Below are 25,480 nucleotides of genomic sequence, written 5' to 3'. Positions count from 1 at the left end.
CATTAGAACGATCCACACAGACATATACATACACCTTCCAACTTTATATTGCTACCTTTCCCTATTCAACCTCTAATCCTCTTCTAACCCTCTTTCAAGTTCCAAACCCTCTCTCTGCGTCATGCCAACCCTTTTGCCGTTTTTTAATTAAGTTCCGTTTTGCGCTCCCTTTTTTCGAAAGTTCATGAAAGTTTCATCAACACAGAAAACACTGGAAGCTATGACCACAACCCTCGTGGCCCTAATTGGAAAACACCAAGTGTTGTTGTAGAACTATCCCTAAAGAACTATAGCAAAGATAATACCCGAAATGGTTTGGGCAAATTAATTCATGGGATATTGGCAGCTATTACCGTTTCCTGTAAATAGTAGTGTGCTAGGTTTTTTTTAACCCGTTCAATTGGTAAAAAACACTACTGTTATAACAAACTCTATTCTCTATTCTATTTCTAGTGAAGAGGTCAAGTTTGGTAACATATTACGAGCACCTTGCATGTTTCCTTTTTTTTTTTTTTTTTTACTGGTAACAAGTATCCTTTTTACTCATAACTGTCGCAAAGCGAGGATCAGATTTGTTACTGTACGTTAACATACCTTGGACAATTATTATCAGTTTGAAGTAAGTTTATTTTGTGGTGAGTTTTGAGCATCTCATACCCCTCCACCATTATTTCCAGTTTGCATATAAAAATAACGATACTTACGTAGTTGTGTTTAAAAATAATATTAATAAAAAAGGAGCCTTTGTAGTTGTAATTTTTTCTTTTACTCTTCTCTTACTAATCAAGAAAAAAAAGCAACAACCTTTGATATTCGATAACATAATAAAAATTCTTTCAAGATGGATATGGGTTCAATGGATATGGGCTCAATGGATATGGGCTCTATGGACATGAGCTCTATGAGTTCCATGACCTCTATGATAATGTCTACAATGAGGACTGCGATGAGTATGTCAAGTTCTTCGCAAATGCAGATGACTATGCCAATGTCTAGTAGTAGTACAACCAGTATGACAATGAGTATGCCCATGAGTATGAGTTCAAGCAGTATGAATATGGGCACACATAGTATGGATATGGGCTCAAGTATGAATATGCCTATGCCCATGTCAATGTCCATGTCAATGCCAATGGGATCTTCCATGAATATGTCTGGGTCTGGCCATGGGATGATGATGGGAATGGATATGGAAATGAACACATATTTAACACCAAGATTCCGTCATTACCCAGTGTTATTCCAGCACTTGTCTGCTGATACTAGCGGTAAAGCTTTTGGTATTTGGTTATTAATTGTCGTCACTGCATTTGTTTATAAATTATTATTATTCACAAGTTGGTATCTGGAAATATATTGGTTTAAAAAATGGAATAAAAAAAATGATGAAAGAAAAAATTTCGTATTAAATAATGATACTGAAAATAATTATTTGAATTTAAATAATATCCCAGATTCTCCACCAAATTTGTTCATTGATATTTTTAAACCTTCCTTTAGAACTTCGACTCAAGATTTCATTAGGTGTATACTTGGATTTGCTGCTACAATGTTGATTTATATGTTAATGTTAGTCGCAATGACTTTTGTCTTAACTTACGTGTTTGCTGTGATTACTGGTCTTTCATTATCAGAAGTATTTTTCAATAAAGTTAAAATGGCTCTTTTAAAGAGATGGGAAATTATGAAATGGATTGAAAGGAAAAAACTTTGCACAGGCCATGATAATTGTCCTTGTTGTAAAGATGAACTACCTGAAAATCAATCTCCAAATTCAAATGTTCCTAAAGATGAAGAAGATACTTTGAATCCAACTCAATCTAATTCTTCTACTACTTCAAATGCTACTGATGAAACACCAACAGATGATTCTGATCAAGTAATAAGAAATAATGAGAAAAATCCAGATGGCGTTGCTACAGGAGGATCATTGCATGATAGAACAGATTCAAATTGCGCTTGTGGTTGCCGTAATCCATGTTTAGACCAATCAGATGAAAACATGGGCGAAATAATGCAAGAACAATTCAATGTTCAAGGCGAAGGTAATATGGACACCACTTTATTGCCAACGTCGAATTTCCGAACTGTCCCATGATGGATAGATAGATACCATTTCCAATGATAATGATTAATAAGATGATTTTGATATTTTTCTTGTGAACTTTTCTACATTCCATACTAACAAAAATTTTTTTTTTAGAAAATCTATATTCAAAACAAAAAAAAAATTATTCTAATGACACTCAATCATATAATACACAATTTGACAAATAATTTTCCATTTGACATGTATATAAGAAACTTCTATAATTAATAATACATTTGACATTTTGTAACTTATAAATTTGATCTTTGGATCAAGTACAATTAGCAATGAGCAATATCACTCTTCAAAAGTAAAAAAAAAAAGACCTTCAATGATCCATCCAACCTTAGCTAATTAATTACTTGTTTAGACTTTTAGAGTATTTTCAAGGATTTAAATTTTCTATAAAGATTTCGTTTTTCTCGGGTATTAAATTTAGATATTTTATTTAATTATTTTTTTTCTTTTTCGATTTTCGCGTCAATTAGTCTTGCTGTTAGAATTATTATTATTTTTCTTGAAATTTTTTTTTTTTCATATTTGATCATACATTTTTCGTTTCTTTTAAAGGCAATGTTAGTAATTTTTATAAAGACTAAACTTTTTAGATCTAAATTGGTATCATTTTAATTGTGATTATCCAATTTCCAGCGACGGCAACAAACGTTAAAAGTTCACTATTTTGTTTATTGTTTAATTACCTCAACTTCTAATCCACATATATATATATATCTATCTACCTATATATATTACACAACATAGACAAACCGCATCATTTCTTGCTAAGGGTTCATCGTCAATAAGTTGTATAATAACTATAAAAAAATAATCCGACTTTACAAAAACAGAGGGAAAGAAAAAATAAATTGTAAAAATTAACAAGACAATTAGAATCGATAAAATGCTAAAAGCAAATACTCTTTTAATTTCTAAATGCATCCAGAGATGTGCTTTGAAAAATGTTCCTTCTACTTCAATAATTTCATCTAGAAGCTTCGTTTTAAAAAATTATCAAACTAGTTATAAACGATTCAATTCAACTAATACAGCTAACAAACCTGAAATTAAAACTGAAATTAAAAATGAAGAAAGTAATAGCATCGAGGAAATACCTTCCAATAAGCGTGTTAAGATTACTGTCAAGAAAGCTCCATTATGGGATAGAGTCAAACATGAAGCTAAACATTATTGGGATGGTACTAAACTTTTAGGGTTAGAAACCAAAATTTCATTCAAATTGCTATTAAAATTATTGGCTGGTTATGAATTAACTCGTCGTGAAATGTTGCAATTTAAAAGAACTACTCAAGATATCGTTAGATTAGTTCCATTTGCTGCATTTGTTATCATTCCATTTGCGGAATTACTATTACCTGTGGCATTAAAGATCTTCCCAAATCTATTACCTTCCACTTATGAATCACAAAAGGAAAAAATATCCAAATTAGAAAGTTTAAGAAAGACTAGAAGATTAATGTCCAAATTTATGAATGAGAAAAAGCCTCATTTTAAACCAACAGATATTACAGATGATCAAAAAATTATCTTTAATAATTTTTATAGAAAAGTCTTTGAAACCGGTAAACCTGAATCCCGTGAACAATTAATCCAAGTGGCAAGATTATATAAGGATGATACTGTTTTGGATAACGTTACAAGACCATATTTGATTGCGTTGGCAAAATATATCAATTTGAAACCCTTTGGTACTGATGTGATGTTACGTTATCGTATTAGATCTAAATTATTAGAATTAAGACAAGATGATTTGAGTATATTTTATGAAGGTGTTGATCAACTGACACCAGTGGAATTATTAAATGCCTGTAGTTCAAGAGGTATTAGAAGCTTTAACGTTAAAGAAAGTATTTTACGTGATAATTTGAAAATTTGGTTGAATATGAGAATCAAAGATAAGATTCCATCTACTTTATTAGTCATGGCAACCGCTTCCAATTATGGTGATATAACTAGTAGTAAATCCTTATATGATGCATTATGTGATACTCTAAGTAGTGTACCTGATGAATTATATGATGAAGTTAAAGTTAATGTGGTTCAAGAAGGTGAAAGTCATCCAAGTGAAAAAATTGCTCATTTGAAAGATCAAGTTGAATTCATGAAAGATGAAGCTGAACAACAAAAGACAGAACCAGTCAGCGTTAAGGATGACTTGAGCTTAGATGAAGTCGATGTCCAACAACAAGAACAAGTTAATTCTAAACTTGAACCAGTGGAAAGTTCTAACAAGAAAGATGAAATGAGCTAGTTGATTTGTACTACCACTTTGCACATCAAATAGATATATATCTATCTATCTATCTATATACTGATACCCTATTGCATTCCCATTGCATTTATATATATAAATATTTTTTTTATTACTCATTTCAGTCCATTTATGTAAATATAACAAACACTTTCTAAAATAATATTCTCTAAAGCAGTAGCCCTTTAGGGTACCAAAAATTAGACCTAAATATAGACTAACCCTAAGAAATTTGGCAATATCAATGCCAAAATATAAAAGAAACGAAAGCTTAATTTGTCCCTGTGATTACTTTTTTATTCCTCTTTGGGAATACAAACTCCTGCTTCGGCTTTTTCTCTGGCATGTGCTTTATTTCTAGAATATTAGTAGAGTCAGATAAAAAAAAAGAATTCAGAGAGATGAGGGCGAAAAGAAGGTTAATAGCAAAGAAACGCTTAGCTAATATAGGAAAATTTCAGGGAAATAATACCTAAACAATATAAGAGATTTCGACATACGAAATCTAAGGATAGATTCATTAGCATCTTGACTGATTTATCTATATATATATATATATGAGTTATAAAAGGAAAAAATTTCTTTTATTTTAATTTTCTTTAAAATAATATAAATTATTAAAAGGTAAGGATATATATACTTTGTCTTTATAAGAAGAACTCACAATCAATTTGATCATAAATATTATATAAATTCTATTCCAATGTCTCAAGTTCAACAATTAAGAAAAGAACTGGAAAAAATTGATACCAGTTATGGGTTGATGTCTCTAACATGGAGGGCAGAACCGATTCCTAAGGAACAAGCCTTTGCAGCTATGGAGAAAGTTATTTCCTTTGCCATTGAAAACAATCGTAAAGCTTTTTTCAATATTGGTGAGTTCTACGGTCCAAATTGGTCCAATTTAAAACTTGTGAATGACTTCTTTATTGCCAACCCTACTTTAAGAAAGAATGTTATCATTAGTTGTAAAGGTGGGGTTAATAATGAAACTTTAGTTCCTAAAGGTAAAGCTGCACAGGTTAAACAATCTGTCGAGGCTTGTTGTAAAGAAGTTGGGGGATTTATTGATATTTATGAAGTGGCAAGACTTGATCTGGCCATTACTCCAGAGGGTAAAGAATATCCATATGAAACTTTTGAAGAATTAGCAAAATTGGTCGATGATGGTGTTATCGGAGGTATATCGTTAAGTGAAGTTAATGAAAAGCAAATTAGAGCTATCCATAAAGATTGGTCCAAATTCTTAACTTGTGTAGAAGTGGAATTATCTTTGTTTAGTACTAATATCTTGCATGATGGTGTAGCAAAGACATGTGGTGAATTAGATCTCGTGATCATTTGTTATTCTCCATTAGGTAGAGGTTTATTAACTGGCCAAATTAAAAGTGTTGATGATATCCCAGACGGTGATTTCAGAAAGCTTTTGAAAAGATTCCATGGCGATGCTATGCAACAAAATCTATTGTTGGTTAAATTCTTAAAAGATGAAATTGTGGCCAAACGTGATCCGGAACATCCAATTGAATTAACTCAAATCGCTTTAGCATGGATTAAGCATTGGAATAAGTCTGATCAATTCAATGGCGCTAAATTTATTCCAAACCCAAGTGGTTCAAGTGTTGATAAAGTCACTGAAAACTTCAATGAAAAGCGAACTCAATTAAGTGAAGCTGAGTTTGAAAAAATTAACGATTTCTTGTCCAAATTTAAAACTGAAGGTGACAGATATGAAATGGTATAAATTTATATATATATGTATGTGTATAATATAGAATATTCATATATAAATACTTTTAAAATTTAATATCATGTGGATAACATTTAAAGTTTCTTCCGTCTTTTCTTATACTCTTTCCCAAGTCGCGTTCCATTCCTAATCTCATATCGAATGCATCTTTATCGTCATCTATATATTTTAATGTATTTGGATATCCATCTTCACTTGAATTATAATAACCCACTACTCTTCTAAATACTGAATATCCCAATTTTTCGTATAATTTAATTGCTAATTCATTATTACATTTTACAAAAAGGTCAATGAAATTTACATCATGAGGTTTAGAATCCACCATAGCAGCTAATGAATTACATAATTTTGAAGCTAATGATATCCTACGGAATACTGAATCAACAGTAACTGCAGTTATATGAGAGTGCCAATCTTGTCCCTTACCTTCAGTCTTTGCCATCATATAACCTGAAATATCATATTTAGTCTCTTCAGAATCAACACTAGTCTCTTGAGATTTGAAAAATAAATTTGGCCATAGAATTAAATACTCAAAATAAAACTCAACTGGAAAATTCTCTGTAAGTATGTCTAAGTTAACATTATTTAGTTTCAAAAGATCAGTTACTTCAAATGGTTGTAAGGTTGTCATTATTCAAATTGATATAATTTTATATATAAATACCAATTGTTACTCTTCAAGATCAAAAGTTAAATGCTAAATGAGGTGTGAGTATGTATGTTTACTTTTTTTTTTTTTTTTTTTTAACTAATATAAACAGTAACTTTCACTTTGACATGGTAGCGCCCTGATAATATATGAATTTTTCATTTTTTTTTATATTTTTTTTTTCAAAGGTTTTCTTCTTCTAGCGAGCGTTTTAGAAATTTTAGGTGATGATAGTGTGGAAAATTAGCTATTAAAATTCTATTCACTTGTAATTTTTAGTAAACATTGAAATTTTTTTTTTGATTCGTGGTTTAATCCATAAGAATAACAAATCAATCAACATGGGTAAAGGTAAGCCAAGAGGTTTGAACTCTGCTAGAAAATTACGTGTCCATAGAAGAAATAACCGTTGGGCAGAAAACAACTATAAGAAGAGATTATTGGGTACTGCCTTTAAATCTTCTCCATTTGGTGGTTCTTCTCATGCTAAAGGTATTGTTTTGGAAAAGTTAGGTATTGAATCTAAACAACCAAACTCTGCTATCAGAAAGTGTGTCAGAGTTCAATTGATTAAGAACGGTAAGAGAGTTACTGCTTTCGTTCCAAATGATGGTTGTTTGAACTATGTCGATGAAAATGACGAAGTATTATTGGCTGGTTTCGGTAGAAAGGGTAAGGCTAAGGGTGATATTCCAGGTGTTAGATTTAAGGTTGTCAAAGTATCTGGTGTCTCCTTATTAGCTTTATGGAAGGAAAAGAAGGAAAAGCCAAGATCATAAATTATATCCTTGGATTCTTTTGTTACTGTTATTATTAGGTTAATATCTGATTATTCTTATTTCCACTCTCATAATATCACTATTCATATTATTTAACTACATATAGTCAAATATCTAGTTATTTATTATTTAGGAAATAAACACTTATTTCATTGCATCACATCACACTGATACATGTTAAATGATCGTAATTTATATACAATTAAAAAAAATAATAATTAGAGTTAGTAGTTATAAATGTACATAATAATTTTATTATTTAACAAACTATCTGATATAGTTGCTTATTGTGGATCTACAGGCATGTTCATAATATAATTATACTGATAATACTCTATTAATCGTATTTAGGTAATCTCTTTTCGATGCTGAAAAAAAAAATTGAATTACTTCTTCTTGGAATGTTTAGCCAATCTAGAATTTAATCTCTTATACATCTCATTATTATTTAATGTGGACCCGACACCTGCACTTCTCACAGATGTTGTTATGGCGTTCAAATTACTAACAGGTGCAAATTTATAATCAGTAGTAGTTTGAGCAGGAGCAGCAGCTCTATTTCTTCTGGCAGCAGCTTGTTCATATAAGGATTGTGCAGAAGAGCCACGGTTTTTCTTGCTAACTGCACCATTTTTAACTTTTCTTCTTGATCTTGCAGAATCCAATGCATTCTTCTTTCTAAGTTTCTCAGCATCAAAATCTAATTGCATGATTCTCTTATCTCTATAGTTGTCAGATGCACCAATAATAGGTCTTGTCCATTCGGCCACTAATCTATCTGCAATTCTGGCCAATGATGGTTCCACACGTTTTGATTTTGTATAAAAAATTACAACTCTACCTAATCCACTTTCTTTTAAGTGTTCTGTTTTAATTGGTAAATCTCTGATAGTTTGAAATAAATTTTTTTGAATTTCATATGAAGGTAATGATCCATCAGGTAATGGCTCTAACCAAATTCTTACACTTTGTAGAAGATTGTTATCCAAAATAGTATCTGCTAAATTAGCCTTTGATAATACACTAATAACTTTCGGTAATAATTTAACTTTTTGAATAGAAATTAAAGAGGTATCACCAGTTTCAATTCTTTTATTTAATGTATCAATATCCATTTGTGCCGCTATATTCATTTCATCTTTTAATCTCAATACTTTTTCATCTAACATTTGTTCTAAGTCATCTTCATCCCTTCTATTTCTTCTCACCTTTGGTTTCTTCAATATTCTATCCAATCTTTCTTCAATTTCCTTACGACTATTCCCTGAGACATCTGAATAATTACTTGTACCTCCACTCTGATATTCATCATAAGCAGGACGTTCGATAGTTTGATTATCTGCTGATGGAACTGATGTTATCCTTTTTGCTCTGTCATCTATTTCATCTTCATCATCAGAGGTACCAGCTTCAATGTGCTTTCTTTGTCTATCATTTCTTTCCTGCTCTTCTATTTTTAATTGAACATTATCATTTTGATTATCATCCATAAGATTATTAGGCTCTGGAGAAGGAGAGATAACACTTTCTGGTAAACTTCTATCGGTGCTCATTTTCCGTCAGTATTTTATTAGATATTAATTATAATAGTCTAAAAATGTGAGACTACTGTTCTTAACTTTTCGTGTGTTCGTTATATATATTTAGTCTTATTTTCAAAATAATATATCTTTAATATTTTATCAGAATCCGTTATCGTATCATCTGAAACGACAACGCGGATTAAGGCTCTACTTAAAATTAATTTGGAAAAGACGATTTCATTGGAAATACACTACCTATTAACGGGTTCAAAAGATAAAATAACAGTGAACTAATCATAGAAATAATTTTCAAGTCCTAGCTAAGATATCAATATTAATATCAAAGCAAATTTATCAATACAAAAATGTTTGGCTTACCACAACCAGAACCTACCGAAGAAGAAAGAAAAGCTCAAGAAGAACAAAGTTTTTTGGTTGTCAGAAACGCTGCATGTGCCGCTGCCCTTCTTTGGTTCTCCCCTGTTGTCTGGAACTTTGTTAAAAGACAATGGAAATAGTATGTTAATTATATTTATTTTCCATATTGACTATCATTGCTTGTAATGCAACGATAATCTAAAGAAGCAATTGGTATGCATTACTATCTCGGTACTCTTACTTAAGATTAGATACGACAAGGTTACGAAAAACGAACCATTTTTCTGTAAATATCTACGTAAATTTTTAATATTTTATTCTTTTTCTAGCTATTATCTTTTCTATTGTATAATATCATTTGATATGAATTATTTTAATTTTTTTAATGTCACTTCGAATTAATTTAATATAATGCATTTTTTTAAGATATATATTTACATTTATATATATATGCGTGTGTATGTGTGAGAATGGATATTAATATGAATCAATTTTTCATTTGGCCTAATGTTTTTAAGAGGGTGTCAGCCAAAGATCGATATTTTTTCGGTTCATTAAGACATCTATCAGTCAATAATTTCAAAGATATTTGGAAAGTTTGTATCATGTCATTATACTCATTTCTTAAATCTCTCATTCTTAAAGATGAAATATCCGCTAAAGAAACTAATAACTCATTCGATCTTTTCACTTGTTTATATGATTGCAATATTAAGGAATTACATACCGTTTGATTTAATTCATCAATGCCGCACAACAAATGTAAAGTTTTGCCTAATTTTGTTGCAATGGAAAGTGACTCTGCTAATTTAGTATGGTTTTCTAATAATTGGCCCATTTCATCTAATCTATGCAAATATTCTAATGTATCTGTTATTACTTCTTTACTGCGTGCTAGTTCTTTATTTGTAACTTTGTCCAAATTTTCTTTAAAATTACTAATATCTGATTTGGCACGTTGTAATTCTAATAGAACTTCATTATCATCTGCCGAATATGTATTGCAAAATTCCAAGTATGGGCCATAATTCTCAGAAACCTCCTCTACTAAAGTTGAATCAATAACTCCAGAAAGGGTATCCATGTCTCGAATCAGACTATCTAATGGTGTATATTCAAAATTATTTCTCATTAAAAACTCATTAACATCAAACTTATCCACAAGGTGTTCTAACTTTTTTTCAGCATTCAAATTTTCAGAGGTAAAATTATTAGAATGAAAACTACTACAGTCATCTGACTTGCCTACAGAATCTTTATACTTTTCTGTCAATGTATCAGCCTCTTCAGCAAATAAATCTCGACTCACTTCGGCTGCCGTAGGTAATTCCATATTCAAATTTTGTGAAAGACCCAAGTTAGAGTCAATTTTAAAGCCCAATGCCTCCTCTATACTCATATTTATATCTGGTGAATTAAGTTCTAGTGTTTTTTGCTTCCAAGCTCCACGTTCCCCTTTTTATATTCTATACAACATTCATAACAGATTTTCACTTTTTTCAGTATAATTCAATCAATGAGTTTAAAAACTTGATATGGGATGGACGGATGTATAGTTCCTGTTTTGGTCTCTCAACTTTTTTTTTAAATACGCGTAAAATTACTAGAATGAATTCACATAAACTAATGAATGTATGCTTTCTTTTCTGTTTTTTTTTTCATCATTTATTTATCTTTTTTACTGTTTTATTCAAGTTTATTATGTAACAATTTTTAACTGAATCAATATTATTATTCTTTCTCTGATTAATGGCTTAGAGTAAGGTATATTACTTTAAATAAATTTTCTACTTGAGATGTCAACCGCAAGTGTTACACCAATTGTAAAGACAGTATATGAAAAAGGTAAGACTACTATTGCCCTCACAAAAGATAATAAGCTATGTGCAACAAATAAATCAGGATTGACAAAGGTTATCAATTTGAATGATCCAGAAGAAGAACCTGAAACTTTCGAAACCTCCCCAGAATATACCAGCATTACATGTGACTATAATTCCGATTTAATAATGACTACCTTTGGGGGAGATTTATTGAAATACAATGTCGAAGATGGTAATATGAAGCTGTTAGCGAGGAAAGGGTTACCATTACGTGATAGTGTAGTAGTCCATTCAGGGAAGAGTATTCTTGTTGGCGGTGATGAATTAGAATTGGGGTTGATTTCAATCGATGGAATTACTGATAATAACAATAAAATATCAATACCGGAACAAATTAATCAACTTTCATATTCATCAAAGACTAACATTTTAGCTGTATCATATATTAATGGTCTAGTAGAATTTTATTCTTTATCTTCCTTGGTGCCAAATAAAGTTCACTCGTTAGATGGATATATCTCAAAAAATTCTTACAATGATGAATTTAGGGACAAAATTCTGACAAAAATGTCTGATGATTTGGATGATAGTGACTTAGATGATAATTTAGAAAATACGGATACCCCAATACAAGATGATAGCATTCCGCGCAAGCTTTTAGCGATTAAGGATCATGAATTTATGAATGAAAACAGATTATGTACAAGAACTGCATGGCATCCAAATGGTTTGTTATTTGCATTACCTTGTGATGATGCTTCGATTAAATTATTCAACATAAAAAATTACACTCTAGATAAAACTCTTTCTTCAAATAATAAAACCAATAATAAAATTATTGACTTAAAATTCGACCCATTGCATGGGAATTTCATTGCTTCAATAGATATAAATAATAATCTAACTCTATGGAACCATGTTAATTCGACAATTCATTATTCAACTAAGTTAAAATATAATATTACAAATTTTGTTTGGAAATTAGAGAATGATTCAAAGTCATTGACTTTAATTTTAGGTACTTGGAATGGTTCTATAGTAGAACTTAAAGAAATTGCTATATCAACACAGTTAGAGGACTCGAGCAATGAACTAATAGGTAAAAGTAAAGACAAAAATTTGTTTGTGAATTCAGATGATGAAGCTGATGATGACTATAGCCAAAACAGATTAGTAGATGATGAAGCTAAATATGAAGACAATGATGATACTGAAAACCTATTTACCCAAGATAATGGTAAAAGAAAACATACCTATAATGATGAACTGGACTTTATCGATGACGATGATGGTGCTGGCTATATTGATCATGCCCATCGAGAATACGACCACTCTTATGAGAAAAGATCATCTAAAAGAAGAAATTTGGAAAGACCAAATGCCTATCATCTTCCATATTTTAAATATAAACCAATATCACAAGGTTCTACACCATTTGGCACTAATGATCGAAGATACTTAACAATGAATGGCGTTGGCTATGTAACTACGGTACGTAATGCTGAACAGAACAGTGTAACTGTTTCTTTCTTCGACTTGGGTAGATTTAACGAATATCATTTCGAAGATTTATTCGGTTTTGACACTTGTTTCCTAAACGAAAATAGTGTATTATTTGGCCAATCTAAGACAGGTCAGATACATTTTAGACCACATAATAGTTTACATTCAAATTGGACAAAATTTATTCCTCTACAAAAGGGGGAAATAATAACTTGCTTAGCTTCTACATCTAAAAGAGTATACATCGGAACTTCTTTGGGATATTTACGAACATTTAATCAATATGGACTTTCCATTAATGTCGAAAAGTTATCACCGATTGTTTCCATAGCTGTTCAGGATTATAGAATATTTACTGTCCACTATTCTAATACTGGTGGAATATCTTATTCATTATCAGAACAAACACCAAAATCTATTAAATATTTCCAAAGAGAATACACTTTACCATTGACACTTCCTAAAAATAAGAGTTTATATAATTCTGGTCAAGATGAAGAATTTGAAGATGATTCTGAATTTTTAAATTTTAATCCGTTTGGTATTAAAGGTTTATTTTTTTCCATGTACGGTGACCCTTGTATATTTGGTGCTGACGATGTACTGTTAGTCTTAGCAAACTGGAGATCTAGTTTAACTAGTAGATGGATTCCAGTGCTTGATACAAATATGGAGTTATGGAAATTGTCTGGGGGAAAGAAACATACAGATGTTCATGTTTGGCCATTAAGCTTGGCTAATGATACATTAAATTGTATATTAGTAAAGGGCAAAAAAGTGTGGCCTGAATTTCCATTACCTTTACCTTCTGAAATGGAACTAAGGATACCTATTCTTGTTAAAAGTCAAATACTCGAGGAAAATAATCCCCGCCTAAAAAGAGCAGATAATATAGAAGATAATGATAGTGATGAAAATAATGATGCTAATCAAGAGGAAGAGAAAGAATTACAAATTCCAGTGAATTTAGCTGCAGAAGAAGAATTTTTGCGTTCTAAAATATTGTCAGGACTTTTAACTGACACTTTGGAGAATGACGGAGAACTATATGGCAACGAAAGCCAAATATTGTCATCTCTTAATGCATCATATGATAAAGCTCTTCTAAGATTGTTTGCTACTGCTTGTTCGGAGAGACATGGAGAAAAGGCATTATCTATTGTCCAGGAGTTAAAGCAAGATAGAGCATTAGCTGCGGCTGTTAAGATATGCGAGAGAGCTGATATGATGAGCCTAATGAAGAGAATTAATGATATACGAGAAGCCAGATTTCAGCAAACTACTTAAGCATTTTATATATTTGAAAGAGTTTATAAGCGGGACAATTTTATATCAGTCATTTGTATTGTACTATTATTTTAAGACTAATTAAATGTATACTATTTTTTTTATTCGTTGATCTTTTCTAGATTTAATTCATGGTTGAGACGAAATTTTTGAAAATTTTTCCGTACCAGATGATCAGATATGAAAAATTGCGATGAGTTCCAAATAAGCATGAAAAAAAAAAGTGCATTCTTAGTGTAGGATTCCTTTGCAACAGTTAAAGAAGTAAGTTATTCTGATTCTTAATACCTAATTAGCATTTAGAGGATCAAAAGTCATTGCTTATTTTATTCTACTACTGGTTAACTTGAATAATGGCTGCAACAAAAGGAACAGAAGGAAGAAAAAAAAGATCCAGACAGGAATCTAATCTATCTTCCAATATTGTAGATGAAGACGTGACAGATCCATCCTCTAATGAAGACGAAGACAAGGAAGATTTAGTAGATGAATCTGAAGAATTAGATTCTGATGAAGAATTTCAAGGCGAAAATCCGGCAGATAAGAGAAGAAGATTAGCTAAACAATATTTAGAAAACTTGAAATCAGAAGCAAATGAGATATTAAGTGAAAGGGCTAATACAGATGAGAAGGATAACGCTCTTGATGATTTTAACAATTTTGATGCAGCAGATATGGATAAAGACATCATTGCATCAAGATTAAAGCAAGATGTAGCAGAACAGCAAGGTAAGGTTTATAGATTTATTGCTAATAAATTGTTAGTATCGGAATCTAAATATATCTTTACCAGAGTTGGGGACAAAAATTTAACCTGCATAAGTTGTTACCAACCACCACTAAATACCTTTTCACATGATATATCTGAAAATAAAAGTAATAAGAAGAATAAAATCTTTGCGTATACTGTCAGTAAAGACCTTCAACTTACTAAATATGATGTGACTGACTTCAATCATAGACCTAAAAAAATTAAACAAACCAAAGGTGGTAGTAAATATATCCCTACTACTAAATTTGAGCATGAAAATACAACAGAAGGGCATTACGATGAAATTTTAACTGTTGCTGCCTCACCGGATGGGAAATATGTGATAACAGGTGGTAGAGATAGAAAGCTGATTATTTGGAGCACAGAATCTTTATCTCCAGTTAAAGTTATTCCAACAAAGGACCGCAATGGTCAAGTAATGTCATTGACTTTTAGAAAAAACTCAGATCAATTGTATGTAGCTTGTGCTGATTATAAGATTAGAACATACTCAATTAATCAATTCGCTCAAACTGAAATTCTATATGGACATCATGACTTAGTAGCCGATATATCTTCTTTAGGAATGGAGAGATGTGTCACAGTAGGCTCCCGTGATAGAACAGCTATGCTATGGAAAATCCCAGATGAAACTAGGCTTACGTTTAGAGGAGGTGATGATCCAGCAAGGTTAGTAAAAAATTGGCTTAAGCAGAATGCATCAGAAGACTCAGATGGGAATATCACATATCCTGATGCATCTGAAGCACCACTTTTCTATGGCGAAGGCAGTATTGATATTGTAAGCATGATTGATGACTCACATTTTATCACAGGTTCAGATAATGGTAATATATGCTTATGGTCCTTAGCTAAAAAAAAGCCATTATTCATTGTAAGAGCTGCTCACGGTATTGTACCACATACCTTAGAATCCAACATTTCTGGTGAAACTGATCAAGCATTAAGAACTATTCAACTTCAAGGTAATAAAATAACTAAACCGTATTGGATCACTGCCCTATATGCCATTCCATATTCTGATGTATTTATCTCTGGTTCATGGAATGGAACCTTAAAAGTATGGAAAATCGGCGAGAACCTTAGAGAATTTGAACTACTTGGAGAATTAGATAATTGCAGAGGTGTAGTTAACAAAATCCAAGTAGTAGAGCAAGGTAAGCATGGGAAGGAAACGTTCAGAGTTTTAGCCAGTGTGGGTAAAGAACATAAACTTGGTAGATGGTTGGGCAAGGTTCCAGGTGCTAGGAATGGTATATACTCGGCTGTGTTACAACAAACATCTTTTTAATTTGGTTTTTTCGTCTCACATAATGGCTTAAAATCGAAGTTTTAGTATATCATCCATTTTTGGTTAATTTTATTCAAATAAATATATGCGTATATATATTTATCCGGTACTATACAATATCATAGAGTTAATCCCCTAATAATCTAATGCATAATTTAATCCACATGAGCAATTAAAAAAATATGGTAAATATACTTTTCTTATTTCTGTTTTAACGTCATGCTTAGTTAATTCAGATGGTGTTTATAACCTTTTTGGAATTTAAGATCATGAAATTATTTGGCATTAAAGCTGTTACTATATAATAGCCTTGACTTAATAGAAATAATTATATATTGCTCAGAATTAAGTGTAAAAATTGTATAATATATAGAACTATACACAAAGTTAGTTCCTTTAAATAGCAACAAAATTAATTTTTAAAGACAACTGCAGAAACCTGAGAAAGATATATCTCATACTGCGAGTTATCTGTTGAAACAGATATACCCTTCAAAATTACTTACCACTTAACTTATTAAATTATCAAGATATTTTAGTCCTTTCAAGCAAATATATTTCAAGAGGTTTATCTATCATGGCATCGGCTTAAAATTTGTTCTCCATTTATAGTGAATATATTGAGAAAGTATGAATTATTTACTGAAAGAAGTTAGAATCATATGAAGATTATGGATAATATTGAAGATTACAGAATTCCTACTTTTGTATTTGATATTTTCTTGCAAGATATCAAAATATTTTTTTGTATCCCACCTTAAGTCGTAGTGTGAAAGTAATACAAGTTTTCATTCTCCTTTTGACAAGCGTTTTAGTTCTATGACTATTTACTTCTTCTTTTCTTAGTGAGGTGAATGACACATTGTAGAGATATATTTTCGCCCTATGATGTATAAAATAAAATGTGAATTGTTTAGAAAAACACTGAGGGGAAACAAAAAAAGGATAAATATTTTTCAAATATTATTTGAGCATATATAATTATGGCAGATTAGCAAAAAATAGGATGCTTAATAAAATTCAATCTAGCAAAAAAAACGCAGATTGTAGTCTTTCTTTATCTAAACTCCCAATCCCATTTACAAATAACAAAATATGCAATGAGGGATGGCCTCCATATCTTCTTACTTCTCGTAACGAATGTATCATAAATATGAGAAGTTTAAAGGGTGAAATTGACTATTTGTCATTAATTGACAGCTGGCTGCAATATACTTCAAATTTGCTTAGGGAGATTCATGCAAATAATTTTGCTAAATTAATTATTCAAAATTATTCATATGATTTAGAAATTGCCATTATTAACTGTGCGTATTTTTATCAGCAGCATTCTTTAAACATATTAGAAAGGGCATATATATCGGAACAGAAAGATATCTTGTGGTCTACCAGCGGAAAATATTTGAAAAGAGGTTTAGGTTTATTAGGGTATTATTTGGAAAATTATGATATTCTTGCTTTAAGCACTACTAGCTTTCAATTATGTACAGATTTGGCTTCACAATTTAAATTAGTACAACAAATTGGGGTTTTAGTACTATCATTATCTAAATTACGTTCAAATATGTATAAAGAATCTAAGGATGCTGTTTTGGACATTCAATCCCAAGATATTTCTACTTTAGCTACTAATAGTTTACTCTATGGTAAAATTGCTATAGGATGTAAAGATACTGCATTGAAATGTTCAAGCGATAACCAAGTAATAAATGCAACGCTAATCGATTATTTAGAAGCTCTATCCTATATTTTGATTTCTTTAGAGGAATATAGAAAGGATGAAACAGGTAACTCAATTGGCTTATTGAATTTAGCAATCAACCATCTAAAGAAAATAAACCCCAATCTATTATTAGACAATTCGATATTAAAGACTACTAAAAAGCGAGATAAATTTAAAAGCATTATTCAAACAAAGATACCCTCTAAAAATACAATTCTACCCAAAAAGAATAATGGTGGAGGATTACTGCCTGTATTAAAGGAAACATTAGATGATCTTATATTACCTTTAGTAATTTTATTAAAATATAGATATCAGACTACAAATAATAAGCTTACTTTTAAAGAGATAGAAAATGATTCGATTAAACTGCAAGCTTTACTACCAAGAGGTATCTCACCAGATTTGCAAGGATCCAAATGGTCATTAGATTCAGGAGTCTTTAAAGAGATAACCATTGATAGCGAAAAAAGACAGAAAGTAGACTATTTTTAATTATTTGAATTATATAAAATTTATGAAATGCAAATGCTAAATAACTCAATCTTTGTGCGTTTTGTATTCATATATGAATCTTTTTTTAGCATCAATATCTAAGGATTTTGACACTAGTTTATATTTATCATCATCGTTCAATGTAATTCTCAATTTATCTAGAGAGGAGTTTTCTTGTGGTTCGCTAATTATGCATTTTATTGATGCTGAGTTTTCTAGTAATCTCCAAAAATAAGTGTATTGGGAAACAGGTAAAGGAGTAGTTAGTGAGTTCCCTACTTTAATGTGAATTGTTTGCAAAACAGGCAGACTATCGTTCTTTACGTTCAGCTCAAAAAATTCTAATAGAGTAGTAATATTCACCTCAAACGGCAATATACTTTTACCATTAGACAATGTCCCCTCTGCAAATAAATAGCATACATGTCCTTTCAATTGAATAAAATGTTGAATTTTATGGCCAAACTGTTTAGCATCTAATGAACCTGATAATGCAAACTTTCTATACTCAGCACTGTTCATTTTATAGAAGATATTATGAACGGGAACAATAAAAGCAGACGGGCCTTGGGATAAAGAATCTAGTATCATAGTGTCTAGAGGAGAAGTGCTGTTGCAAATGTATAACCTATTCAATTGAGGATAATGCTGTTTGGCATTTATTTCTCGTCTTTTAACCCCCTTTATAGTAACAGTAAGATTATATCCAAATAAGAACTTCAAAATAAGGTTATTGATTTTGGCATTCTGTAATATAATGTTCAATAATATTAACGGTAGTAAGATTGTAATTTTTACCAATAAGATAAGAGATTTAATTATTATGGAGAAAGTACTGTATTTTTTAGTTACAGGTGGTAAGAAGGGAGCAATACCTGTACCTTTATCTCTCCAATCCGAGTATTTTTCCATCTTAATTCTTCAAAAAGCGTCACTTTTATTTAGTTTATCTTTGTTTTATTTCATTTCATGAATTATGTTTTTCATTGATAAATATATTTGAATTTTGAAATTTTTCATAGTCAGTCTTAATGTTGTTTAGTTAACATGAAACTCCGGTCGAAATCTACACTGGGAAGAATAAGAGAACGATAAGCAAAGTTAAAATTCAAAAAGACTGTAATAGTCATTCCGTCAAGAATGTCATTTGTTAATGTGCTGAAAAGAGGAGATGATTTCCTTAATGAACATGATCGTGATTCTTCAATTTGGAGGGCATGTTCATACGCCACATGTTTGTTTACTGTAGGAGCTTCTAAATTGGTATTGAAAACATTCTACAATGTAAAAGTGGCTAATTTAGAAAAATTAGAAGCAGCTCTAGAAGACTCGAGAAAGGAAGATAGAGGACTGCTAACAATAATGAATCACATGTCTGTGGTTGATGATCCATTTCTTTGGGCTGTTTTCCCTTGGAGATTATATAGAAATCTTGATGATATTAGATGGGGTTTAGGTGCTGATAATGTTTGCTTTAAAAATTCATTTTTCGAATATTTTTTCTCTTTGGGTCAAATTTTATCTACAAAAAGATTTGGTACAGGTCCATTCCAAGGATCGATTGATGCCTGTATTAGATTATTAAGTGAAAATCGTCGAACTTTACAAAATAAGGATTCAAATCTCTCTATATCCGAAAGCCTCTCCAATGAATACCTTTTAGATAGTTCTTTTAAAAGAAGTAGACCCCCTTGGGTTCATGTATTTCCTGAAGGGTTTGTGTTACAGCTTTTCCCACCATTTTCTAATTCAATGAGGTATTTCAAATGGGGCACTGCAAGACTAATACTTGAAGCAACAGAACCACCCATTATTGTTCCAATTTTTTCAACAGGGTTTGAAAAAATAGCCCCAGAAAACACTGCAGAGCAAGGTATAAAACGTTATCTTCCTGCAAACATAGGTGCAGAAGTTAACGTTACGATTGGTAACCGAATTAATGATAATATTATTGAAAAATATAGAGACGAATGGAAAGATTTGGTTAAAAAGTATGGTGATCCAAATAATCCGTACGATTTATCTCATGAACTAAAATATGGGAAGGAAGCTGAAGATTTAAGAAGCAGAGTTGTAGCAGACCTACGAGCACATGTAGCACATATAAGGTCTCAACAAGCACTGCCAAATGAAGATAAGAAATTTGCTGATCCTAAATGGTGGAAATTATATACTAACTCTGAAGGTGTATCTGATCCTACTGTAAAATTTATTGGAAAAAATTGGGCAGTAAAGAGATTCCAGAGTTTTCTGAATGTTATGCCAGAAGGTGCTAATGATGAAAAGAATAAAGGTTGAGTTTTATTTTAAAGGGCTGTAAATATCCGTGATGAGTATAAATTTATTTGGTACGTATTTAAAATCGTATTTTTTAATAAATTTTTGAAGTCAAATTTTTCAGGAATATATAGGATTACATTTTTACTACATAACTAGAAGCCTGTATATAGATACATATTGTAACGTTTTGTCCTATTTCAAAAGGGTGTTGAAATATTTGAATATTTGAAAGAAATATAATGTGCAATACACACAATAGATCAAGACAAAATATTAATTCTAACGATAGATATATTTGAATTATTTCAAATATGACAATTTTTTGAACTAATCCTATAGATCATACATTAAATACATTAACTATTATGATTTTCGTTTAATAATTTTTGTAGAGTTAACTTTTTTGGCAAAATTTAATGACTTTATTGTTTCATTGATATGATCACTTGAAGATGAAATATTAACTACCATGAGAGTTTTAGAGTTACCTGTCAATGAATACTGTAATAGATAAGTTAGTTTTGAATCACGAAATGAAATATGTCTTGTAGTAGCATCTGGGCTCCCAAGAGAATTCATCACGTTTCCAAGGAAACTTAAAGATTTATTTATATGCTGTGTTTCTTTAATCCTTTCACTTTGAACTTTTGAAACGCTTAATCTTTCTGAACCTGCTAGATCAATCAAATTGAGCAGGCCATTTCTTTCTTCACCTAACCCTTCATTAATTCCATGTATTTTAATAATAAATATGCTATGTGAACGGGATGATCTTTCATTCGATGAAGTAGATGCTGTAGCTCTTAATTTCATGGCATTCTTCAACACAGCATCTACTGATTCTTTTGAGGTCAGTGTAATAGTTTCCAAATTTTCAACTACGGTTGTTTTTGAAGCATCATCATGGTGAATCTTGTGGCGTGGCCCATTGGACGAATTACTTTTATTATCATCAGACCTTAATAAATCGTAAATTTCATCATTGTATATTTCCAAAAATTCGCATGTAACGTTATATTTCCATCCATTTTTAGCAGAATTATCAATCCAGTCAAAAATATGTTTAGCAGTAGACGGTATAATGCCATCTTTTGGATTTAACATAGTAAATGTCTTACCAGAACCAGTTTGACCATATGCAAATATACAAACATTAAATCCATCTAAAGAGCTTTGGATTAATTCGGATACTTCCTTAAATATCTCCTGGTTTGTATCTGTTTGTGAAAAGACCTTGTCGAATGAATATTTGATTGGGGTTAGATTACAATTTTTTTCTACTTCAATAGATTGTGATCCTAACTCAGCATTAAACGCGTTAATTAATATATGACTAGTATCTAATGGTTCAATCCCTTTTAATGGGGGACGTACTCTACAATAAACACGAAAATTTCCTCGAAGATCTTGTAATTGGTTATGAAGAACTAACCTTACTGTATCTTGTTCAATTGCATCCGCTTTATGTAGAGGTATTAGATTCTGTTGCCGTATTATCTTATCCTTATAAGAGTCAATAAGAATGGATTCATTTTTAATGCTATTTTGTAGGTTATCAATATGGTCTTGGATATTAGGGTATTTTAGTGTTGCTTCTTTTAAATTGCAAGTAACCTGTTCTAAATTTTGAAGAGACTCTTGCAGATGTACTGCTCGAGTATTTATCTTAGCTCTACAAATTTCGGAGATATCTTTCTGTAAATTTTCAATTGTATCTTTCTTTTTAATATTATCATCGAGAAGTTCGTGAAAATTGTTGTTAAAATCATTTTTCCAAGCATTAAACTGGAGGTTAATAGTTTCCAAGTCATCTTTGTATTTTAGCGCAATAGCTTTGATTTCTTTTTCTACATTTTTTATATTATTATGAGACATGTTAAGTTGGTTTTCCAGTTTTATTTTCCCTTCATAATCCATTTTATTTAATATATGTTCATATTTTAGTCTTAATGCTTCTGTTTTATCTTTATATTGTTTGCATAATACGTGTTTTTCACTCTTAAAATCATTCTGAAGAACAGATATTCGAGTTGCTTGGATTTGAGGCAGTTTAGATAATTCTTTAGTCATATTTCTATAATCTGTAATTAGAGAATCATTTCCAATTGATCTTTCATCCCAAAATACTCTTTTTTCATTTAAAATAGCTTCTAACTCAGCCCTTTCTTCTTCTAAAAGTTTTTTTTTAGACTGCATTTCCTCGTATGTATCATTTAGCTGCTTCCTCTCATCGATTTGCCTCTTGGTTAGTGATATGTCGCCAGATCGATTTATCGACGAATCATATTTCTGCTTTTTCACTTGAGACTCGTTAGATAAAAACTCATTTCTTTTGTGAGAGATTTTTCCAGAAGAAATAATTTCATTTATTTTAATATTAATTCTATTTTCCATTAGCTTTAATATTTTAGATCGATTAATACAATTTTTATGATCTAAAATATAGCTAACCTCATATAAATAGTCTTTGTTTATATTTTTCTGTTTTTCAATCCTGATGCTATTACCCGGGATAAAGGTATTGGAATTTTATTTAGCGATGAGGTGAAAATTTAAAACTATTTAGTTGGATTAATAAACTATTGTTACAAAAATTAGAGCTAAATAATACTAATCTAAGTCAATATTATCTTATTTTAATATCATATTGCTAATATATTAGAATATTATAAATAGTATAATTTACAAAATGAGTTCAAAAGGTAAGATTACCATACAACAAAATAAAAGAAATAGAGATTCTGCTAAAGCAAAATCCGCTTCAGAAACTACTCAAAAAGTTTCAGAATCAGATAGCAATTCAAGTGAATCTAATAATTCTGGCATAGAGTCTGAAAATGATGATAACCTTGCTGATCTATCATCGGATGAAGCCAACATTTCGAAGGAATCAGATGAAGAAGAGCAACAAGAAAGTGAAGGTGATGATTTTCCAAGAAAGAAGAAACCAAAGATGAATAAGCATAGTGACGGTTCAATAGATTTTTCTTCTGCAGTTGGTGCAATTTTAGGTTCCCACTTAAAAGCATATGACCGAAAAGATCCTATTATGGCTAGAAATAAAAAGGTTTTGCAACAAAATGAAGCTGATAAACTAGAATGGAAAGCAAGAAAAGCTATTGTGGCAGAAAAAAAGAAGATGCTAAGTAAATCTAGAAAGAAAGATATTATTCCTATTGCAAGTGATGAAAACCAAACTGGTGAAGAAGTTAGAAAACTCTTGGAAAAAGAAGCTAAATTGAGAAAAGTTGCCCAAAAGGGTGCTGTAAAACTTTTTAATGCTATCTTATCTACTCAAGTGAAGACTGATAAAGAAGTCAGCACATCTCTTGGAGATATTAGAAATGCCAAAGAAAGAAAACAGTTAATAACAGAAATATCTAAAGAGAAATTTTTGGATTTAGTTAAAGCTGCTGGTGAGGAAGATTAACTTATTTCCTGGATTATAGAAAGGAAATAATAATAAGGCATACTTACCCTATTTTATTTCTTTTGTTTGTTTTCTTTACGGGTTAATAAAAATTCACCCTGTATCGCCACATCTTCTATCTCGATTTATTCAATCCTATTCCTATTATGTATCATTTAGTATGCTTAATTTAGAATTTGAAAATCAAGAAACAAAGGAGATATAACTTCAGGAACTTAGGCAGTGATAAAGAGAGCCTACTAATTCTGTAGTCATTCATCTTCTAACTACGATATACTTATCCCACTTTCTAGTTTTTATTGATTTTTTAATTGATGTAAAATATTGTAAATTATTCGGTGAGATTTTTGTAATAAAAATTTCATTTGCATACATATGATTTATAATGTAGATTCCTTTAGACATTATTGCACTTTTTTTATAATTATGATTCTTAAAATCAACTGAATTCAGATTAATACTGATTTGCTCTGGGGCATACAAACTATTTTTTATTTTTTTTAAGGGATTAGGTTTATGCCTCTAATATAGCTCATAAAATAGTTTTAAGTTATCCAATTATTTGAAATATATTACAATTGATTAGAAATTTTCTAGCTAAGGAAAGATATGAGTGATTTATAATTTACTTTAGAAGCATCAATCTATATGTTAACAAAAAAACTTTTCATTTTCCCTTACACTTGGAACCATACTCTTAAAGAAAGGTTACTTTGTTAATTTACTTAGTACTTAACTCAAAACAATCAGAAGAATTAATATAAGATAAAAATGGGGAACTAAATTTACTTAGCGTAGTTACTGCTCGTTTGGAATCAAGGATAAACTACTTAGTTTCAAGCAAGTTATTGGATATACTGACTACAAAGAAAAAATTAAGAGGTCCACTTTACTAAAACAATTCAATCTTACTGGGGAAAGTACTGGAAATGTAGAGAGTCTGACATTATTAAATAATGAATTTTGATGTAATTTTGGATTACTTCTTTTACATACTCTATGAACATCTATATTTATTTACAAAATATGCTCTTTATATAGTAAGCTAAAACAAGCTCTACTGATAAATGTTCTTTAACTCTAAAGAACATTTCTCATATTTAACTAATACCTTAATTATGAACCAAAAACAGGTATGTGAAAATTAAACACTTGATAAAAATGTCTTTTTACGAAATAATTAGAAAATAATTATATTATTTTCCAGCAGAAAACTCTTCATATATTCTTGATATCTTTTGCATAGGCGTTGTACCCTACTTTTATGCATATAAAGAGCATTAATATACTATAATGCATTATCAAAATCATTTCTTTTAAGCTATTTAATTAGCTATCAATAGGTGACCCAAGTAACTGTTTGGTTCACACTCCTGTTAATTAACAGCTCATTTTTTTATTGCAGTATTTTATTACTAATGTCATGTTATTTC

The 25,480-nt window shown here is 30.5% G+C and overlaps 15 protein-coding genes across 15 annotated transcripts; 10 read left to right on the top strand and 5 right to left on the bottom strand.

Annotated features, from left to right (window-relative positions):
• Positions 1 to 841: 841 nt before the first annotated feature.
• Positions 842 to 2,098, top strand: CTR1 (high-affinity Cu transporter CTR1; the record flags this gene model as incomplete). Its single annotated transcript, XM_004179811.1, has 1 exon — positions 842 to 2,098. One exon carries the CDS (start codon positions 842 to 844, stop codon positions 2,096 to 2,098), a length of 1,257 nt encoding a protein of 418 aa, XP_004179859.1.
• Positions 2,099 to 2,990: 892 nt separating this feature from the next.
• YLH47 (Ylh47p) lies at positions 2,991 to 4,358 on the top strand (the record flags this gene model as incomplete). Its single annotated transcript, XM_004179810.1, has 1 exon — positions 2,991 to 4,358. One exon carries the CDS (start codon positions 2,991 to 2,993, stop codon positions 4,356 to 4,358), a length of 1,368 nt encoding a protein of 455 aa, XP_004179858.1.
• A 703-nt stretch (positions 4,359 to 5,061) lies between these two features.
• On the top strand, positions 5,062 to 6,102 carry TBLA0C05400 (pyridoxine 4-dehydrogenase; the record flags this gene model as incomplete). Its single annotated transcript, XM_004179809.1, has 1 exon — positions 5,062 to 6,102. One exon carries the CDS (start codon positions 5,062 to 5,064, stop codon positions 6,100 to 6,102), a length of 1,041 nt encoding a protein of 346 aa, XP_004179857.1.
• A 52-nt stretch (positions 6,103 to 6,154) lies between these two features.
• Positions 6,155 to 6,745, bottom strand: NAT3 (peptide alpha-N-acetyltransferase complex B subunit NAT3; the record flags this gene model as incomplete). The annotated part of the gene is made up of 1 exon (XM_004179808.1): positions 6,155 to 6,745. The coding sequence occupies one exon, from the start codon at positions 6,743 to 6,745 to the stop codon at positions 6,155 to 6,157; it is 591 nt and encodes a 196-aa protein (XP_004179856.1).
• A 359-nt stretch (positions 6,746 to 7,104) lies between these two features.
• Positions 7,105 to 7,542, top strand: RPS23B (40S ribosomal protein uS12; the record flags this gene model as incomplete). Its single annotated transcript, XM_004179807.1, has 1 exon — positions 7,105 to 7,542. One exon carries the CDS (start codon positions 7,105 to 7,107, stop codon positions 7,540 to 7,542), a length of 438 nt encoding a protein of 145 aa, XP_004179855.1.
• A 386-nt stretch (positions 7,543 to 7,928) lies between these two features.
• On the bottom strand, positions 7,929 to 9,095 carry SPN1 (transcription factor SPN1; the record flags this gene model as incomplete). Its single annotated transcript, XM_004179806.1, has 1 exon — positions 7,929 to 9,095. The coding sequence occupies one exon, from the start codon at positions 9,093 to 9,095 to the stop codon at positions 7,929 to 7,931; it is 1,167 nt and encodes a 388-aa protein (XP_004179854.1).
• A 335-nt stretch (positions 9,096 to 9,430) lies between these two features.
• TOM5 (Tom5p) lies at positions 9,431 to 9,583 on the top strand (the record flags this gene model as incomplete). The annotated part of the gene is made up of 1 exon (XM_004179805.1): positions 9,431 to 9,583. The coding sequence occupies one exon, from the start codon at positions 9,431 to 9,433 to the stop codon at positions 9,581 to 9,583; it is 153 nt and encodes a 50-aa protein (XP_004179853.1).
• A 347-nt stretch (positions 9,584 to 9,930) lies between these two features.
• COG2 (Golgi transport complex subunit COG2) lies at positions 9,931 to 10,842 on the bottom strand (the record flags this gene model as incomplete). Its single annotated transcript, XM_004179804.1, has 1 exon — positions 9,931 to 10,842. The coding sequence occupies one exon, from the start codon at positions 10,840 to 10,842 to the stop codon at positions 9,931 to 9,933; it is 912 nt and encodes a 303-aa protein (XP_004179852.1).
• A 397-nt stretch (positions 10,843 to 11,239) lies between these two features.
• On the top strand, positions 11,240 to 14,056 carry CTF4 (chromatin-binding protein CTF4; the record flags this gene model as incomplete). The annotated part of the gene is made up of 1 exon (XM_004179803.1): positions 11,240 to 14,056. The coding sequence occupies one exon, from the start codon at positions 11,240 to 11,242 to the stop codon at positions 14,054 to 14,056; it is 2,817 nt and encodes a 938-aa protein (XP_004179851.1).
• A 353-nt stretch (positions 14,057 to 14,409) lies between these two features.
• Positions 14,410 to 16,119, top strand: RRP9 (ribosomal RNA-processing protein RRP9; the record flags this gene model as incomplete). Its single annotated transcript, XM_004179802.1, has 1 exon — positions 14,410 to 16,119. The coding sequence occupies one exon, from the start codon at positions 14,410 to 14,412 to the stop codon at positions 16,117 to 16,119; it is 1,710 nt and encodes a 569-aa protein (XP_004179850.1).
• Positions 16,120 to 17,125: 1,006 nt separating this feature from the next.
• TBLA0C05330 (uncharacterized protein) lies at positions 17,126 to 18,337 on the top strand (the record flags this gene model as incomplete). The annotated part of the gene is made up of 1 exon (XM_004179801.1): positions 17,126 to 18,337. The coding sequence occupies one exon, from the start codon at positions 17,126 to 17,128 to the stop codon at positions 18,335 to 18,337; it is 1,212 nt and encodes a 403-aa protein (XP_004179849.1).
• Positions 18,338 to 18,382: 45 nt separating this feature from the next.
• LOA1 (lysophosphatidic acid acyltransferase LOA1) lies at positions 18,383 to 19,249 on the bottom strand (the record flags this gene model as incomplete). Its single annotated transcript, XM_004179800.1, has 1 exon — positions 18,383 to 19,249. One exon carries the CDS (start codon positions 19,247 to 19,249, stop codon positions 18,383 to 18,385), a length of 867 nt encoding a protein of 288 aa, XP_004179848.1.
• Positions 19,250 to 19,477: 228 nt separating this feature from the next.
• On the top strand, positions 19,478 to 20,635 carry TAZ1 (lysophosphatidylcholine acyltransferase; the record flags this gene model as incomplete). Its single annotated transcript, XM_004179799.1, has 1 exon — positions 19,478 to 20,635. The coding sequence occupies one exon, from the start codon at positions 19,478 to 19,480 to the stop codon at positions 20,633 to 20,635; it is 1,158 nt and encodes a 385-aa protein (XP_004179847.1).
• A 345-nt stretch (positions 20,636 to 20,980) lies between these two features.
• On the bottom strand, positions 20,981 to 23,011 carry KAR3 (Kar3p; the record flags this gene model as incomplete). The annotated part of the gene is made up of 1 exon (XM_004179798.1): positions 20,981 to 23,011. The coding sequence occupies one exon, from the start codon at positions 23,009 to 23,011 to the stop codon at positions 20,981 to 20,983; it is 2,031 nt and encodes a 676-aa protein (XP_004179846.1).
• Positions 23,012 to 23,306: 295 nt separating this feature from the next.
• RRP15 (rRNA-processing protein RRP15) lies at positions 23,307 to 24,047 on the top strand (the record flags this gene model as incomplete). The annotated part of the gene is made up of 1 exon (XM_004179797.1): positions 23,307 to 24,047. The coding sequence occupies one exon, from the start codon at positions 23,307 to 23,309 to the stop codon at positions 24,045 to 24,047; it is 741 nt and encodes a 246-aa protein (XP_004179845.1).
• Between the last annotated feature and the right edge of the window lie 1,433 nt (positions 24,048 to 25,480).

The sequence above is a fragment of the Henningerozyma blattae genome, chromosome 3 (assembly GCF_000315915.1).
Source record: "Henningerozyma blattae CBS 6284 chromosome 3, complete genome".
NCBI lineage: Eukaryota > Fungi > Ascomycota > Saccharomycetes > Saccharomycetales > Saccharomycetaceae > Henningerozyma > Henningerozyma blattae.
This window is presented reverse-complemented; position numbering and strand designations above follow the sequence as displayed.